The 17,993-nt window shown below is 46.3% G+C and overlaps 1 protein-coding gene across 1 annotated transcript in view; it reads right to left on the bottom strand.

The window, feature by feature from the left end:
- lmbr1l (limb development membrane protein 1-like) overlaps window positions 1-4,008 on the bottom strand; it is a 67,742-nt gene extending 63,734 nt beyond the window's left edge. Inside the window, exon 1 of the mRNA XM_085972773.1 lies at window positions 3,761-4,008. Within this exon, the coding sequence (XP_085828899.1) occupies window positions 3,761-3,820 (60 nt within the window). The 5' untranslated portion in view covers window positions 3,821-4,008. The remainder of the gene's footprint in view (window positions 1-3,760) is intronic.
- Window positions 4,009-17,993: the final 13,985 nt, after the last annotated feature.

Here is a 17,993-nt window from a genome sequence, read left to right as displayed (position 1 = left end):
GCCTGCACCGACACATATCCCACCCGATCCCCGTAACCCCTACACCAACACATATCCCACCCTATCCCCGTAACCCCACCTATTAATCCCCCTAACACTAAGGGTCAATTTATCATAACCAATCAACCTAACCCGCACATCTTTGGACTGTGGGAGGAAACCCACGCAAACACGGGGAGAATGTGCAAACTCCACAGTCACCCGAGGCCAGATTCGAACCTGGGTCCCTGGTGCTGTGAGGCAACAGTGCTAACCACTATGCCACCGTGCAAAGAGCCCTGCCTTCGATCTAGTTCATTTCCTTTCCAGTTTTGAAAAAGGGTTTTGACCCGAAACGTTGACTCTACTTTCTCTGCACGGATGTTGCCTGGCCTGCTGAGTTTTTCCAGCATTTTCTGTTGTTATTTCGGATTTCCAGCATCTGCAGTATTTTGCTATCGTACCAGTCAAGACTAGTTTTGTTCTTCCTCAAAGTCCGCATGTGCGCTTTGCAGTAGGGTCACTAGATATCCATTAGGAGTAGGAAAGCAGGTTGGTTCCACCCCCTCCCCACCACCCCGTCCCTTCGCACAGGGACACTGAAGCAAACTGTAATGGTCCTACTACTGCCACAGCCTAGATCAACTAATTCAGCACAGCGATCTAGCCAGAGAGCCTCTTAGTCTGTATGGATTAGATCAGATATTTGCCCACTGAACCATTAGAAGAGCTTATTGCACAGAGGCAATCAAATTCTGTTGTAGTCAAATATTAGTTCATTTAAATACCAAATTTTGGGGGGCGGGGGAAGGTTGTTGTCTTGTGTCTTATGCAGCGGAATTGTGTACAATGTGGAAGTCACAACTTTTCTGAAGAATGTTGCTAAATGCAAAAAGCCATGCCAAAACTTGAAGTCAGCACAAAATGTTAAAAAACTGGGCAATTTACCAGAGCCTAACACCAAGTTGGATGAGAAAGCAGTCCTGAAAGCAGTACAGGATATAATTCACTCAAGGGAATATAAACACATCACATTCACAATGATGAACTGCAGATATACCAACCCATTGTGTGATAATGAAAGTGGTTCACTCAGCTCATGACCACCATTAAAAGAAACGTAAAAGTTGCATCAGGCGTAGGACAAACAGTTTTCTACTTCACTCAAAAGAGCGAGATAAATCAGCATTCTAGTTCAACTATTTCTCTCTTGATAACTGTGCAGTGCCAACAAATATACTTTTATATCTTCATAAGTTACAATGCATAGATAAAATGTAAAAGTTAGCTATTACTCTGGGATCATCCTGGAGAGTAGAGACAACAGGGTAGATGCTGAGAGGCTGTTTCCCCTGGCTGGGGAGTCTAGAACTAGGGGGCACAGTCTCAGGATAAGGGGTCGGCCATTTCGAACCGAGATGAGGAGGAATTTCTTCACTCAGAGGGTGGTGAATCTTTGGAATTCTCTGCCCCAGAGGGCTGTGGATGCTGAGTCATTGAGTATATTCAAGGCTGAGATCGATAGATTTTTGGACTCTAGGGGAATTAAGGGATATGGGGATAGTGCGAGAAGGTGGAGTTGAGGTCGAAGACCAGCCATGATCTTATTGAATGGCGGAGCAGGCTCGAGGGACCGTACGGCCGACTCCTAATTCTTATATTCATTGCACCCCAAACTCCTCTTCACTTCTAACTGCCACCTTCGTCCACCCCCAGCCACATCACCAAGAATGAGGAGCTCAAGAATTTCTTAAATTGCTTTTACCTTGGTCTTTGGCTGGGAGCTCCTGTTGCAAGGGTCTCAGGCAGCCACTGGTGATATTAAAATAAACTTGCGAGATTTTCATACACTAGCAGTCAAAACCCTTTCCTTAAAACTGCATCTTTCTGGGCCCAGTAAAAATAGCACTCCAGCAGCAACCATCTCACACACACTCCCTATTCAAATTCCTCCCATCCACAGCGCTAAGTTTGCCTTTTACACAGAAATTACAAAACAGAACAAGCCATTCGGCCCAACCTGTCTGTGTTAGTGTTTATCCTACACACGAGCAGCCGTGCTAATCCCATGTACCCGCCCTGTTCCCATATCACTTTATTCCCCATTCCTTCATCCGATTCTTAAAATGTGGACATGGCCCCTGCTTCAATCATTAACTCTGGTAGTGCATGCCACAGCCTCACAATCCTGTGTGTAAAAAAAAAAACGATCTCCTGCTCTCTCTCCTAAATCTCTCACATTTAATCTTTTACCTATATCCCCTCAGTCTAGATCCCTGACTTTTTTACCCCCCCTATCTACTCCGTTCCATCCCTTCGGAATTTTCAACACCTCTATCAAATCACTCTATAATCTCCTCTGTTCGAACAAACATACCTGACCAAAGTCCCAACAATATCTCATGTGACTACAATTACTACACAATATCCCTCCTTGATTTTTCTGTCTTTTTTGACGAGATTGATTATGGCATCCTCCTCCATGGTCCATCTCTGGGACACTACCCTATTTTGGTTCTATTCCTACCTTTCCCAATTTAGGCAGTACATCATCTCCACGGACTTCTCCTCCGACCCCTGCACATACAGCACCATGCCCAAGACTTAGCCTCCTTTTTTCCTCCATCTGTGAAGGCTTTGGAGAGGGTACAGAAGAGATTTACTAGAACGATTCCAGGGATGAGGGATTACAGTTACATGGATAGACTGGAGAAGCTGGGGTTGTTCTCCTTGGAGCAGAGAAGGTCAAGAGGAGATTTGACAAGAGTTGTTTAAAATCATGAAGGGTTTAGCTAGAGTAAATAGAGAAACTGTTTCCAATGGCTGAAGGGTCACTGACCAGAAGGCACAGATTTAAGCTGATTAGCAAAAGAACCAGAGGAGACACGACGAAAAACTTTTTTACACAACGAGTGGTTAGGATTTGGAATGCACTGCCTGACAGATTCAAGAGAAGCCTTCAAAAGGGAATTGAATAAATACTTGAAGGAGAAAAAAATTCAGGGATATGGGGAAAGAACGGGGGAGTGGGACTAACTGGATTGCTCTTCGAAAGAGCTGGCGCAGACTCGATGGGCCAAATGGCCTCCTTCTGTGCTGTACTATTCTATGATTCTATCTACATGCAATGCCTCACCAACATCATCTGTAAATATACAGTCAACTGCAATATACATGATGAGATTCAACTTTATTTACATATACATATTGTACAGCATTTGAACATTACTACTATATTAGGAAGTTCAAATCTGCTCCAAATCCGCCACCTAATGTCCATAGTGTTGGATACCAGAGCAGGTTCTCAACACAGCAGACAATATACAAACCTCTCAATAAGTAATTTAAGGTTGAAAGAAGACACTCCATCCAGATAAAACCAGTAACATAATCTCTCATCTTGGCTTTCAAATCTAGTAAAGAGTCGGTGAAGTCCCAAACAGTGAATAAATGGGAATATTATGCACACTAAATGGTTTGGTGCGTTCCATGAAGAAGCTTGGACTATATTTGAGCACGCGTGAAGACATCACTCACTGATGGGGTTTTACAGTTAGCAGAGATCGCCTCATTATTTGATGAATATAACCTGTGAAGAAATACTGCTCTCACACATTTACACGTCTTGAATATTGCTCCAAGAGATAGTTGACGAATTTTTTTTTTTTTTTAAATCTTTCGGGCACTGAATTCGACTATGCAACATATATGTTTTCCACTCCGATTTAACAACTAAACGAAAACCATCAGCAATCGCTCCCAAAAGTTAAAAAAAACTTACAATGCACTCGCGAACTCGGTTGTGGAAGAGCTGTGTTCTAATCACAACGTCGTCTTCCATCGCGCCCCTTCATGGCTAAGAGGGCGCGCGTTACCTGTTGACTCTAGATATGAAGTTCCCGTTCTCCACAACTCCAGCTCCGACGGCTGCAGTGTGCCAACCGCCCCCCCTCGCCATGCAACACGGTGCCGGATTGGCTAGGGAACGCCACGGTAAAACATAGCACCGCACATACCATTGGCGGAGAGGAACGCTAAAATAGACCGCGGTGTACGATTGGCTAGAACACCTCTCAACGCACCTCAGACGGTACGGGACTGGCTGGAATTGGCTTCAGCTATAAACTGATTGGGGAGAAGGGTGAAGAGCTTGAGCAATGGTGATCGGAAATGGAAAGAGTCTGAGCATCTGATTGGTTGCGGTTGTATACGACATGTAATTGGCTGAAACTAGAACAGCCTCCATTTAAACCATGCGTCAATGAGATACGAGAGCGCCAGGAGGTCGGGCCGATAAAAAGAAACTTTAAACATTGGCGTTGAGAAACAACAAATTTTGTTCTAAAATCTCTAAGTCATTAATACACACAAGAAATGGAAGTTGTACCAGTTTGTTTAAGGCACATTCTTCTGTAAATGCAAAATTGAGAGATTATACTTCTCACTCCTTATTAGCATAATCAAATTAGACTAAAAAAAAACGAATGCTAAAATAAAAAACAGAAAATTCTGGTGAAGAAACATGTTCTCTTTACAGAGACTATATTTCCAACATTTTCTGTTTTTCTGTTTTGTAAGGCATCTGATGATTGGATTACAGACGGACGGTAAAACTATGATTTGCAAAATGTTATGAATTGAATTTATGTCGCCAGTTCCCTCTAAATTTAGCGGGTTGCTGCGAGGATTACAGACCAGCTTCTAAAAGCCAACGATCATTTTGAGTAAATGAATGAAGGGAGGGAAATTCAAATTGACCAATCAGCAGCTGCTAGCAAATCGGCGTGGGTACAGCGCTCCCTGCAGGCTAACCCCAGCATCTGGTCTTCCCTGGAGCGTTCCTTTACACTAGTTTTCTTTTGATACTAAGTCCACATGTTAATCCAATAATAAAAACAGAAAATGCTGGACGCAAAGATGGGTGGGCGTGTGTGCTGTGAGGAGGATGCCGAGAAACTCCAGGATGATTTGGACAGGTTGGGTGATTGGGCAGAAGCATGGCAGATGCAGTGTAATGTGGATATATGTGAGGTTATCCACTTTGGTGGCAAAAACAGGAAGGCAGATTATTATCTGAATGGCAAGAGATTGGGAGAAGGGGAAGTGCAACGAGACCTGGGTATCCTTGTGCACCAGTCGCTGAAGGTAAGCATGCAGGTGCAGCAGGCGGTTAAGAAGGCAAATGGTATGTTGACCTTCGTAGCGAGAGGGTTCGAGTACAGGAACAAGGATGTCTTGCTGCAGTTGTACAGGGCCTTGGTGAGACCACATCTTGAGTATTGTGTGCAGTTTTGGTCACCTTATCTGAGGAAGGATGTTCTTGCCATGGAGGGAGTGCAGCGAAGATTCACCAGGCTGATACCTGGGATGGCAGGAATGACGTATGAGGAGAGATTGGGTCGATTGGGCTTATACTCGCTGGAGTTTAGAAGAATGAGAGGGGACCTCATTGAAACTTATAAAATTCTAACATGACTAGACAGACTGGATGCAGGAAGGATGTTCCCGATGGTCGGGGAGTCCAGAACCAGGGGTCACAGTCTAAAGATAAGGGGTAAGCCATTTAGGACTGAGATGAGGAGGAATTTCTTCACCCAGAGAGTGGTGAACCTGTGGAATTCTCTACCACAGAAGGCAGCAGAGGCCAATTCATTAAATATATTCAAGAAGGAGTTAGATATCTTTCTTAAGGCTAAAGGGATCAAGGGATATGGGGAGAAAGCAGGGACAGGGTACTGAATTTGGATGATCAGCCATGATTTCATTGAATGGCGGAGCAGGCTCGAGGGGCTGAATGGCCTACTCCTGCTCCTATCTTCTATGTTTCTATGACCTTTCGTCAGAACTGGAAAAAAGCAGGAAATGGAACAGATTTTTAAGCAAGTATGGGAGCTGGGAAAGGGGGGAGGGAATGAAAGAACAAAAGGGAAGGTCTGTGATAGGATAGAAGGCAGGAGAGATTAAGAGACATTGGCCCAGAAATTCGGGTCTCCACGGGTGAGTACGCACGGGGTACTCATGCGTCGGCCCAACGAAAGTGCCGGTTTTGTGCATGCACTGCGCATGCGCGGGAAACCGGAACTTCCGTTCCCCTGAAAGAAGGGATTCAGAGGTCGAATGCGTGCGCATCGAACTTCGTTTTTTTTTGCAGGTTTCTCCGGGAGGGTAAGTCTCCAGCAGTTACACTTTTAAAAAGCAGGCGCAAGGCCTGCTTTTAACAAGGTAAGTGATGAATTAATTAAAATTAAAACATTTTTTCCACAGGTTTATTATTTTTAAATACTTTAAAGAAAGGTAAGTTTATTTTTAGCCCCGTTAGAAAATGTAATTAATTTTTTCAAAAATTTAAATTATTGTTTAAAATAGTTATTTCATGTAATTTATAGTTATTTTAAAAATGTGATGTTTTTTTAAAAATTATTTGAAGTTTTAGTGATGTTTTGGGGCTTATAGTATTTATAGGTTTGACAGCACTTCCTGTCAAACTGATGAATGAAGCATTCCCTGCTACCATTGGCTCTCCATGGCCCACGTGATCCCAGGGGACGCTTCGAACTAACTGCGCCCCTGGGATACACAAGCACTACGCACCGACAGTTGGAGCAGGCCCAGGATCGGAATCCCACGGGGGCCCACAGCTCAACGGCCAGCGCGCTAGGTAAGTGCAGGTCGGGGGCTTGCACCCGCGGGAAGCCCCCGACCCGAATTTCTGGGCCATTAAGAGATATTCAAGGCAAAAGGAGATGGTAATGGGACAGGTTAAGAAAGAAAGTTCGGGGTACAGCTAAAGCTAACGTCGGTGCTGGCAAGAAGTAACATGAGGAATGACGTGAAGGTTCCTTGAAATGCTAAGTTATCCATGGATCACCACCTGTAATTATTTGTCTACGTGCTCAAATAAATTCTATAAAAAATGAAAAAAAAAGAAACAAAGGATGGCTCTAGATGAAGTGTAAATTGCACAGGCAGAATGAAAGACAGCTGCCATGTGGGAGAGCAAAAAAAAGGGTGGATAAAAAATATATATACAATAGAGGCCGAGGTTATGGTCTGAAATTGTTGAACTCGATGTTGAGTCCAGAAGGCTGTAAAGTGCCTAATCGAAAGATGAGGTGCTGTTCCTCGAGCTTACGTTGAGCTTCATTGGAACAGTGTAATAGGCCGAGGATGGAGAGGTCTGAGTGGGAGTGGAGCGGAGAATTAAAGTGACAGGCGACCGGAAGCTCGGGGTCACCCTTACGGACTGAACGGAGGTGTTCTGCAAAGCGGTCGCCCAATCCAACCTTCTGTTCCTAGCTTCCCCGAACCTCCAATGTATTATTTATGGCTAAACAGAAAATGCTGGAAACACCCAGCAAGTCAGTGGAGAAGAAACGTTTCAGGCACATTGCCCTTCAATGTGTTTTGTTAAAAGACAGACGTGCATTTCTATAGCGCCTTTCACGACCACCGGATGTCTCAAAGTGCTTTACAGCCAATGAAGTACTTTTTGGAGTGGAGTCACTGTTGCAATGTGGGAAACGCGGCAGCCAAATTTGCGCACAGCAAGCTCCCACAAACACCAATGTGATAATGACCAGATAATCTGTTTTAGTGATGTTGATTGAGGGATAAATATGAGGGATACCGGGGATATCTCCCCTGCTCTTCTTCGAACTAGTTGTAAGAAATAGCTGTTAGAGTCAAAGATGGGTTTTAATTCTTAGAACAGAGACTGACGACAGGCAACCGGGAACAGAGAGCAGAAATGTCAGCAAGGTCGAATATCAAGCATCAAAAGACAAATAGAAGTGATAAGGGAATCGTAAAATGCGAAACATCACAGGGTGGTGGGATAATAGACAAAAATGGAGCCGAAAAGTCATAAAATGTCCTTGAAGAAACATAACAAAACATTCCTCAGAAAGATAAGAGGGAGGCCTTGTCAGTCATGCAGAAAGGGATGGCGAGGGATGCCTTCCCGCTTCACAATTGGACAATGGGATGGGGGATCAAATGATTGACACCAGGTGATTACTAGCCCACCGAAATAATTATAAATATAGACGAGCGAGAGAGGAAATCAGGCAGTCAGGGGCGAAGGCTTCCCCGAGGTGGCTACGGCCTAACACCTTGGTCAAGTTTAGCCTTTGAGGTGGCTGATGGCCTCACACCTCCAGCAGCTTGAGAGATGACCCAACGGAAGTGACCGCTGCAGCAGACTGCAGGAATCCCTCCCCGTCCGTCTGGTCATGGCATTCCGGTTCAGGAGTCGTAGATCCACTCCTACTGTCACGGGTTGTATGTCTATTATACTCGGCTTAAACCATACGTAATATCTGATTATGCCTTAAAACTGTAGCCCTTTAATAAAAGCCGTACAACTTCTAAAGCCCTGTTGGGTAATCTGTGTGAGCCTGTGATCCTAATCTTACATAGTGCCATGGGATCTTTAACGTCCACCTGAGAGAGCAGACAGAGCCTCAGTTTAAAGTCTCATCCAAATGATGCACCTCCAACAGTGCAGCACTCCCTCAGTATTGTAGCATCAGCCTAGCTTTTTGTGCTCAAGTCTCATGAAGCAGGACTTGAACCCACAACCTTCTGACTCAGAGGTGAGGGTGCTGCCCACTGAGCTGCAATTGACACTGCCCGTTGTTTGAGATTTCCAGTGTTTTATTTTTTTGTTTCAGATTTTCAGTGTTTTATTTTTGCTATATTATTTGCGGCTCATGGCTCACAGTTACTGCCTGATCTGTTATTGTTTTTTTAATCGCGACGTCCCCATCCAGCTGAAATCATGGCCCAGAAATTCGGGTTGGAGGCTTCCCGCGGGTGTAAGCCCCCGACCTGCACTTACCTAGCGCGCCGGCCGTTGAGCTGTGGGCCCCCGTGGGATTCCGATCCTGGGCCTGCTTCAACTGCCGGCGCGCAGTGCTTGCGTATCCCAGGGGTGCAGTTAGTTCGATGCGTCCCCTGGGATCACGTGGGCCATGGAGAGCCAATGGTAGCAGGGAATCTGTATTCATAGATTTGACAGGAAGACCTGTCAAACCTATAAATACTATAAGCCCCAAAACATCACTAAATCTTCAAATAAATTTTTTTTTAAATCACATTTTTAAAATAACTATAAATTACATAAAATAACTATTTTAAACAATAATTAAAATTTTTGAAAAAGTTAATTACATTTTCTAACGGGGCTAAAAATAAGCTTACCTTTCTTTAAAGTATTTAAAAATAATAAACCTGTGGGAAAAAAATGTTTTAATTTTAATTAATTCACCACTTACCTTGTTAAAAACAGGCCTTGCGCCTGCTTTTTACATGTGTAACTCCTGGAGACTTACCCTCCCGGAGAAACCTGCAAAAAAAAAACGTAAGTTCCATGCGCACGCGCTGCCTCTCCGGCGTACGCGTTCGACCTCTGAACCCCTTCCTTTAAGGGAACGGAAGTTCCGGTTTCCCGCGCATGCGCAGTGCGTGCACGAAACCGGCACTTCCGTTGGGCCTACAGGTGAGTACCCCGCGCGTACTCACCCGTGGGGACCCGAATTTCTGGGCCATTAATATTCTTGTTTACAGTAAAGACATCTTAAAATGTTATCGAAATACTGCAATTGAGATACTGTTTTTGCAAATATTGTCCTATTTCACAAGTAGACAGTTATTACAGGTAGACTATCCTTTATCCGAAAACCTCGGGACCAGCCGAGTTTCGGATAAAGGAGAATTTCGGATTTCGGAAGGTGGGTCGGCGGGGGTCCGCGGGGGGTCGTGCGCACGACTTACGCTGACGCTCAGCGTAAGTCAGTCGGGGTCGGCGGGGGTCGGGGCCGGCGGGGTCCGCGGGGGGGTCGGCGGTTGTCGGGGCTGGCGGGGTCCGCGGGGGGGGTCGGCGGTTGTCGGGGCCGGCGGGGTCCGCGGGGGGGTCGGCGGTTGTCGGGGCCGGCGGGGTCCGCGGGGGGGTCGGCGGTTGTCGGGGCCGGCGGGGTCCGCGGGGGGGGTCGGCGGTTGTCGGGGCCGGCGGGGTCCGCGGGGGGGTCGGCGGTTGTCGGGGCTGGCGGGGTCCGCGGGGGGGTCGGCGGTTGTCGGGGCCGGCGGGGTCCGCGGGGGGGGTCGGCGGTTGTCGGGGCCGGCGGGGGGGTCGGCGGTTGTCGGGGCCGGCGGGGGGGTCGGCGGTTGTCGGGGCTGGCGGGGTCCGCGGGGGGGTCGGCGGTTGTCGGGGCCGGCGGGGTCCGCGGGGGGGTCGGCGGGGGGTCGTGCGCACGACTTACCCTTTATCCGAACTTCCGAAACCGGAACCCTCTAAAAACCGAAGGTTTTTTCGTTCGTACGCACGACTTACGCTGAACGAAAAAACCTTCGGTTTTTAGAGGGTTTCGGTTTTCGGAAGTCCGGATAAAGGGTAGTCTACCTGTATTCACAATTAATTGATATGTAAAAACATAGTACAGTACTTAAAATGATCCCCAACCCTATTTCCCCACCCCCATTGGTTTGAGGCATAAATGCAACACCCTCCCTGCAGCAGTAGGGGTTCGACAATTGTCCTCAGAAACCATGAACTACAACACCTTGTATTTATATAGCACATTTAACATAGTAAAACGTCCCAAGGTGCTTCACAGGAGTGTTATCAAACAACATTTGATACCGAATCACATAAGGAGACAGGTGACCAAAAGCTTGGTCAAAGAGGTAGGTTTAAAGGAGCATCTTAAAGGAGGGTGGAGAGGCGGAGAGCTTTAGGGAGGGTTTTCCTGAGCTTAGGGCCTAGTCAGCTGAAGGCACGGCCGCCAATGGTGGGGGAAATCCAACCTCACCTCCTTCTGCATCCGTCCTTGGAAAAAACTCTCCCTCAAGTCACTTACAACGGCACTTTCAAATTCCTAACTGTCTAGCCTTTGGCCCTCAATTCGCCACGATACTTCTGCAAATACCGATCTGCTCAATCACACCCCCACCTCCACCTTTGATGTTCTTGTCCCCACTAATACCCTTATTCTCTCCCTTTCTGGGCGACCCCCAGTACAACCCCCAGCTCGGCTCCCTTACGTTCAATGGATGTAGATTTCAACGTTTATGGCTGACAACTGGTTTAGTCATTCATCGCCGGATCTGGCTGGACCACATAAAGCACTATTGGGTCCTACTCTGCCAAAACTGCTCACTACTCCAGGATCATCCTGGAATGCAAAGATAACCCCCCCCCTCACCGGCTTCTCTTCTGTACTACCAACTGTCTTCCTAAACCCCTCCTGCCTCCTCCACCATTACCTCCCACAACAAGTGCAAGGAGCTCATGGACTTCTTTGTCACTAAGATCGAGACCATTCATTCAGCAGCCTCTACCACATCCCTCCCTTCTCCTAGCCCAACAGGCCAAACTACCCCCAAGGTTCCTCCCTGACCGAGCCCTGAACTCGCATATTTCTCTAGTTTCTCTCCTCGTGCCCTCTGTGAGCTCAACTTGTCCTTGCGACCCACCTCCAGCTCTCTCGACCCTATTCCCACTAAACTGCTATGGACGAAGGAAAAGGAAAAGCTTCTGATCACTGTCAGTGAGCCCTGTTGGAAAGCCCTTGTTGGCCATTGGGTGGCTATCCACAGTTGAATAGACTTGCACACTGTCACTGTCTAGGCAGATGTAGAATCGCCTCCTGGGTGAGATACGAGAGGACCGCTGGTGTCTGTGGAACTATACCCCAGCAAGGGTCAGCATCTTCAGGCGAGGAGGCAAGTACAAAACAAAATTAACACAGTAAACAGTTCAAGTTTCCGGTATAATTCATTTGCATATCACAAATGTAAATTTTCCAGGAGCCAGCAAAATAAAACGTAATAGTTTCTTTTTTAAAAAATTTCCATTAAAAAGTATTCCTTGATTAGTTTTCTACATTACAACAATGACTACACTTCAAAAAGTACTTCATTGGCTGTAAAGGGCTTTGGGGTGTCCCGAGGTCACGAAAGGCGCTATAGAAATGCAAGTCTTTCTTTTTTCTCTTTTGATGTGTTTAAGCGTGGTAACCTGGTGCAATTTTTTAAAATACAGCTGAAAATTGGCGTATCACCAAAAATAAGCATTTTTAATACGGATGTCCAGTCCTCCACCTGTATGTAACTTGATTTAAAATCACTGAAAATGACTTAAAAAACTATACTGAACCATTTAATAGTTTCATTGGTGTACACTAGTCAGTTTCTTAGTAAATTAAATATTTTTTGATATGAAAAAACTAAAAATGTGTCAACTAGTGCCTGTGCACTTAAGAAAATGACCGCAATTTAAAAAGCCTCCCCGAACCAGTGGAATCTCGCAATTTTGCCCTTTGGGTATGTGATAAAAATGCTAACTTCCGGGAAGTTATGTCATCACTTCCTGTGAACTATGAACTGTGTACATACCTCACTTCCTGTCATATGTCACTTCCTGTTGGACTGGTATAAATACTGGTCTGTTCAGTATTGTAAGAGGCTTCTACCAGAGGCATGGTAAAGACCTCTCTTGTATATAGTGTGTTTATAAGTTACTTAAAGCTTACTTTAAAGTTACTTGATGGTAAGTCTCCTTTTTCTTACATCAATTTAAGTAACTTAGTATTTACACTGACAAATACTAGACCTTCAGACAAACTCGGAAGTTAAGGATCCAGGGAACCACCCATCATGGAGAAAATCCTTAGACCTATTCGTCTGGACTTGGACCCGAATACACCAGCAGCTGGCAGGGTATGGAAGCATTGGTATCGTACTTTTGAGAATTTTCTGGATGAATGTAAAGTGGATGCTCCTGCTAAATTGAAGATACTTGTCAATTATGTGACCCCAAAAGTGTTCGAATATGTTGATGACTGGGATAATTACGAAGAGGTGATTCGGGCACTTAAGAAACTGTATGCGAAGACCCCAAATGAGGTCTATGCTAGACATCTACTGGCCACAGCCCGACAAGGGCCAGGGGAATCAATTGACGAATTCCTGCAAGAACTTCGCAGGCTCAGCGTAGATTGTAACTTTCAGGCAGCCTCAGCTGAGCTGTACCGCCAAGAAATGATTCGTGATGCTTTCATCTGCGGGATTGCCTCTCCATTTATACGCCAGCGTCTACTAGAAAGTAAAACACTTGAGCTACAAAAAGCTTTTGACCTAGCTTGTTCACTGGATTTGGCAAAGAGAAATGCAGACCTCTATCAGCTGCCCAGATCTCGATCTGCTGCTGTAGCTGCAACCAGACAATTCAAGCGGTCTCAGGTGAACCCTATCATGGGGGAATCTAATTCTGATAATTCTGATGAAGAAGAGGAGGACGACCCCACTTTAGCAGCCTCTTGGCAATCTAGGAAGGAATGCTTCTTTTGTGGAGATGCTTTTCACCCTAGGAAAACCTGCCCTGCTCGCAATGCAATCTGCAGTTATTGCGGGAAAAAAGGACACTTTGCTAAAGTTTGCCTATCAAGGGCCTCTACGAGGGCCAATCCAGCTAAGACCTACCGAACTGCCCCAATTAGGGCCTATCAAGATGCTCCAGCTAGGACCTATCAAGCTTCCTCTCGAGCTCTCTCCCGAAGAAGCACACCGAGAGTTTTAGCCACTCTCTGTGCAACGACACCAATTACAGCTGCTTGCCCACAGAACCTGTCTCAGGCAGCCACAAAAATTTCAATTAAAGGGCATACCTTAGATGCCTTAATTGACTCAGGAAGTACTGATAGTTTCATTAAGGAACAGATTGTTGCGAAATTGAAACTACATGTCTTCCCATCGGACCAGGCAATTGCGATGGCCCAGTCATCACTTAATACCAGAATCTCCGGCTTTTGTGTTGTTGATATGACACTTCATGGTCGTATGTATCCCTCCACCCGACTTTCGGTGCTCAAAGACTTATGTAGTGATCTCCTCTTAGGGCTGGACTTCCAAAAACAGCATAAGAAACTCACCATTGAGTTTGGTGGATCCAAACCCGGACTTACTATTTCTAATATACCATCTAAATTACCTTTTTGTGCATTATCAGCAGCTTCACTTGATGAACCCTCATTATTTGCCAGTATTCCGCCTCAATGCCAACCGATAATAACGAAATCGCGGCGCTTTAATCAGGAAGACCAATCTTTTATTGCGGCTGAAATCTCTCGACTTCTAGCAGAGGATATCATTGAACCATGTTCGTCGCCCTGGCGGGCTCAAGTCGTCATTGTCAAGAACCCTCTAAAACCTCACAAACAGCGACTATGCATCGATTATTCGCAAACCATCAATCAATATACCGACTTGGACGCCTACCCATTGCCACGCATTGATGATATGGTTAATAAACTGGCCGAATACAAAGTGTTCTCAACTTACGATTTAAAAAGTGCCTATCATCAGTTACCCTTGAAGGTCTCAGATAAGCAGTACACAGCCTTTGAGGCTAATGGACGGCTGTACCAATTTCGTCGCCTCCCATTCGGGGTTACTAATGGAGTGGCTGTCTTTCAACGGGCAATGGATGGCCTGGTTAAGCAGGAAAACCTAAGGGACACTTTTCCCTATCTTGATAACATTACCATTGCAGGTCACGATCAACAGGAACACGACTCCAACCTCCAAAAATTTCGGGATGCCCTCCATCGCCGTAATTTGACCCTGAATGAATCCAAATCTGTTGAGTCGCAACCGACCATCAACATCCTTGGCTACTGCGTAGGCAATGGTATCATTAAGCCAGACCCAGAAAGACTTCGCCCGCTCCAAGAGCTCCCGTCACCTAAGAATCCGGCTTCTTTACGTCGGGCTCTCGGTCTGTTTGCATACTACGCTAAATGGATTCCTCATTTTTCGGACAAAATCCAACCCTTGCTGCATGCTAGATCATTTCCACTGGGAACAGCGGCTGTTGCAGCCTTTAACCTTCTCAAAAAACAGTTGGAGAAAGCGGCTCTTCACTCCATTGATGAGAATCTCCCTTTCGTGGTTGAATGTGATGCCTCGGAGGTGGCGATCTCGGCTACTCTGAATCAGGAAGGTCGTCCTGTAGCATTTATGTCCAGGACCTTACAAGGTGCCGAGCTACATTATCCTCCGGTTGAGAAAGAAGCCACAGCCATCATAGAGGCAGTACGGAAGTGGAACCATTTTCTAGCTCGCCAGCACTTTACATTGATCACGGACCAACGATCAGTCGCCTTCATGCTCGATAATCGAAAACGAACCAAAATTAAGAATAATAAAATACAACTTTGGAGGATGGAACTGGCCTCTTTTGGTTATACCATTCTCTATCGGCCTGGCAAGGAGAATGTGGCCCCGGACACCCTCACACGGGCATTCTGCTCCACTATGTCATCCTCCACTCTCATGGATGTCCACAATGGTTTGTGTCATCCTGGCGTTACACGCATGCTACATTTCGTACGATCACGGAATCTCCCTTTTTCCACTGGAGATGTAAAGAAAATATGCTCAGAATGCCGGCTTTGTGCGGAATTAAAACCTCAGTTCTTCCGCCCCTCAGCTGGTATACTCATACATGCAACCCAACCGATGCAACGACTTAGCATCGATTTTAAGGGCCCAGTGCCCTCTTCAACTCGGAACACATATTTGCTCACCATGATCGACGAATATTCACGTTTTCCGTTTGCCTTCCCCTGCTCCAATATGCTGGCGTCCACAGTAATCTGCTGCCTTGAGCAGGTATTTTCTCTCTGTGGCATGCCGGCTTATATTCACTCAGATCGGGGTCCATCCTTTATGTCAAGGGAACTCAAGGACTACCTCTCAGAACGGGGAATTGCTACAAGCAAAACAACACCATACCATCCCATCGGAAATGGGCAGGTAGAGAGGTATAACGGTATCATCTGGAATTCCGTACGTCTCGCTTTAAGATCTCGGGGCCTACCAGACCAGCAATGGGAAACAGTGCTTCCGGATGCATTGCACTCTATACGGTCCCTGCTTTCTACAGCCACAAATACTACACCTCATGAGCGGTTCTTTGGATTCCAGCGTCGCTCATCTCATGGGACATCACTCCCGTCATGGCTAACTACTCCTGGACCTGTATTACTCCGAAGATACGTTCGGACGTCTAAAAATGACCCTCTCGTAGACGAGGTTGAACTAACCGATGCCAACCCCACCTATGCAAACATACGATATTCCGACGGCCGAGAATCTACCGTATCATTACGGGATCTGGCTCCCTGCCCACCAGGACCTAGTGGGACATCGGGTGATGGCATTTCACCAGGAAACTCTTGGGACCTATCGGGTACCCCTCTCCAGGATCCTGATCGGACACCAACTAGCTTGGTGCCGGTAGAACCCCGTGCTCAAGGTTGCGACCCTCCCAGTACCGCGCATGAAAGTACTGATCCGCCACAGACCAGCTCTGCACCTCCCTCTGAACAGAGGCAGTCCGACTTTGAACCTATTGGGGCTCGTACTCGAAGCCATGATCTCCCCGACCCTTCACAGGGCAATCCAGGCCACACAGACTCTGACCAATGGCCAACCGCATGTAAGCGGACCAGCGGCCCTCTACGACGGGAATCCAAACGGGTGCGACTCTTCCTTGTTCGGCGGCTGCGGACCAAAAGGTAGACCACAGCCTCCTAATCCTGCAGGAGGGAAGAATGTGATAAAAATGCTAACTTCCGGGAAGTTATGTCATCACTTCCTGTGAACTATGAACTGTGAACTATGAACTGTGTACATACCTCACTTCCTGTCATATGTCACTTCCTGTTGGACTGGTATAAATACTGGTCTGTTCAGTATTGTAAGAGGCTTCTACCAGAGGCATGGTAAAGACCTCTCTTGTATATAGTGTGTTTATAAGTTACTTAAAGCTTACTTTAAAGTTACTTGATGGTAAGTCTCCTTTTTCTTACATCAGGGTACAGCCGTTTTTGTGGGTGGGGCCTGATCCGGGTGAATTGAATCTTAAACTAGCGTAAAAGAGCGCGGAAAACACGAGCGTAAGCGGGTTTGGGCGTAAGTCACCTAATTCTAAAATTCCCCGCTCTTTTGCGCTGGTTCGGCCGATTCCGCCTGGATTACCTTGATATTACTCGTGAAAACAAGCAGAAACTCCACCCGTAAGTTCATAACCCGAACACCCATCGTGTGTGGCATTCTGTGAACCTTGATGGTTCAGGAGGGGCATGGTGGCATAGTGGTTAGCACTGTTGCCTCACAGTGCCAGGGACCCGGGTTCAAATCTGGCCTCGGGCAACTGTCTGTGTGGAGTTTGCACATTCTCCCTGTGTCTGCGTGGGTTTCCTCCGGGTGCTCCGGTTTCCTCCCACAGTCCAAAGATGTGCAGGTTAGGTTGATTTGGCTATGATAAATTGACCCTTAGTGTTAGGGGATTAAATACGTGGGGTTACAGGGATAGGGTGGGATATGTGTCGGTGCAGGCTCGATGGGCCGAAATGGCCTCTATCTGCACTGTGGGGATTCTGTGATTCTGTAAACATACCACATAACACGGCAGTGAACTGTATAGCCAAGGAAGCTTCAGCTCCTTGAATTTGTAATGGTGTGTCACATTTTGTCCGATAGCCCTACATGTAGTTTTTTTCCCTGTTACCTATGCACACTGAGAACATTTATTCAAGCTCTGTTTGCCTTTTTTTAATAAGAAACATGAAGTTTAATTAGGTGTCAACCATGGCTCAGTTGGTAGCACTCTTGTTTCTGAATCAGAAGGTTGTGGGTTTATGCCCCACTCCAGAGACTTGAGCACGCAATCTAGACTGACACTCCAGTGCAGTACTGAGGGAGCGCTGCACTGTCGGAGGTGCCATCTTTCAGATGAGACATTAAGTCTGCTCGGTCAGGTGATCCTAGGGCACTATTTTGAAGAAGAGCAGGGAAGTTCTCCCCGGTGTCCTAGTCAACATTTATCCCTCAACCAACATCACTAAAAACAGATTATCTGGTCATTATCACATTGCTGTTTGTGGGAGCTTGCTGTGCGCAAATTGGCTGCCGCGTTTCCTATATTACAACAGTGACTACATTTCAATGGT

This window comes from Somniosus microcephalus, chromosome 33 (genome assembly GCF_052327205.1).
Source record: "Somniosus microcephalus isolate GS21.2 chromosome 33, FLI_Smic_1.0, whole genome shotgun sequence".
NCBI lineage: Eukaryota > Metazoa > Chordata > Chondrichthyes > Squaliformes > Somniosidae > Somniosus > Somniosus microcephalus.
Note: the sequence above shows the minus strand (reverse complement) of the source record. Positions and strands in the feature narration are given on the sequence as shown.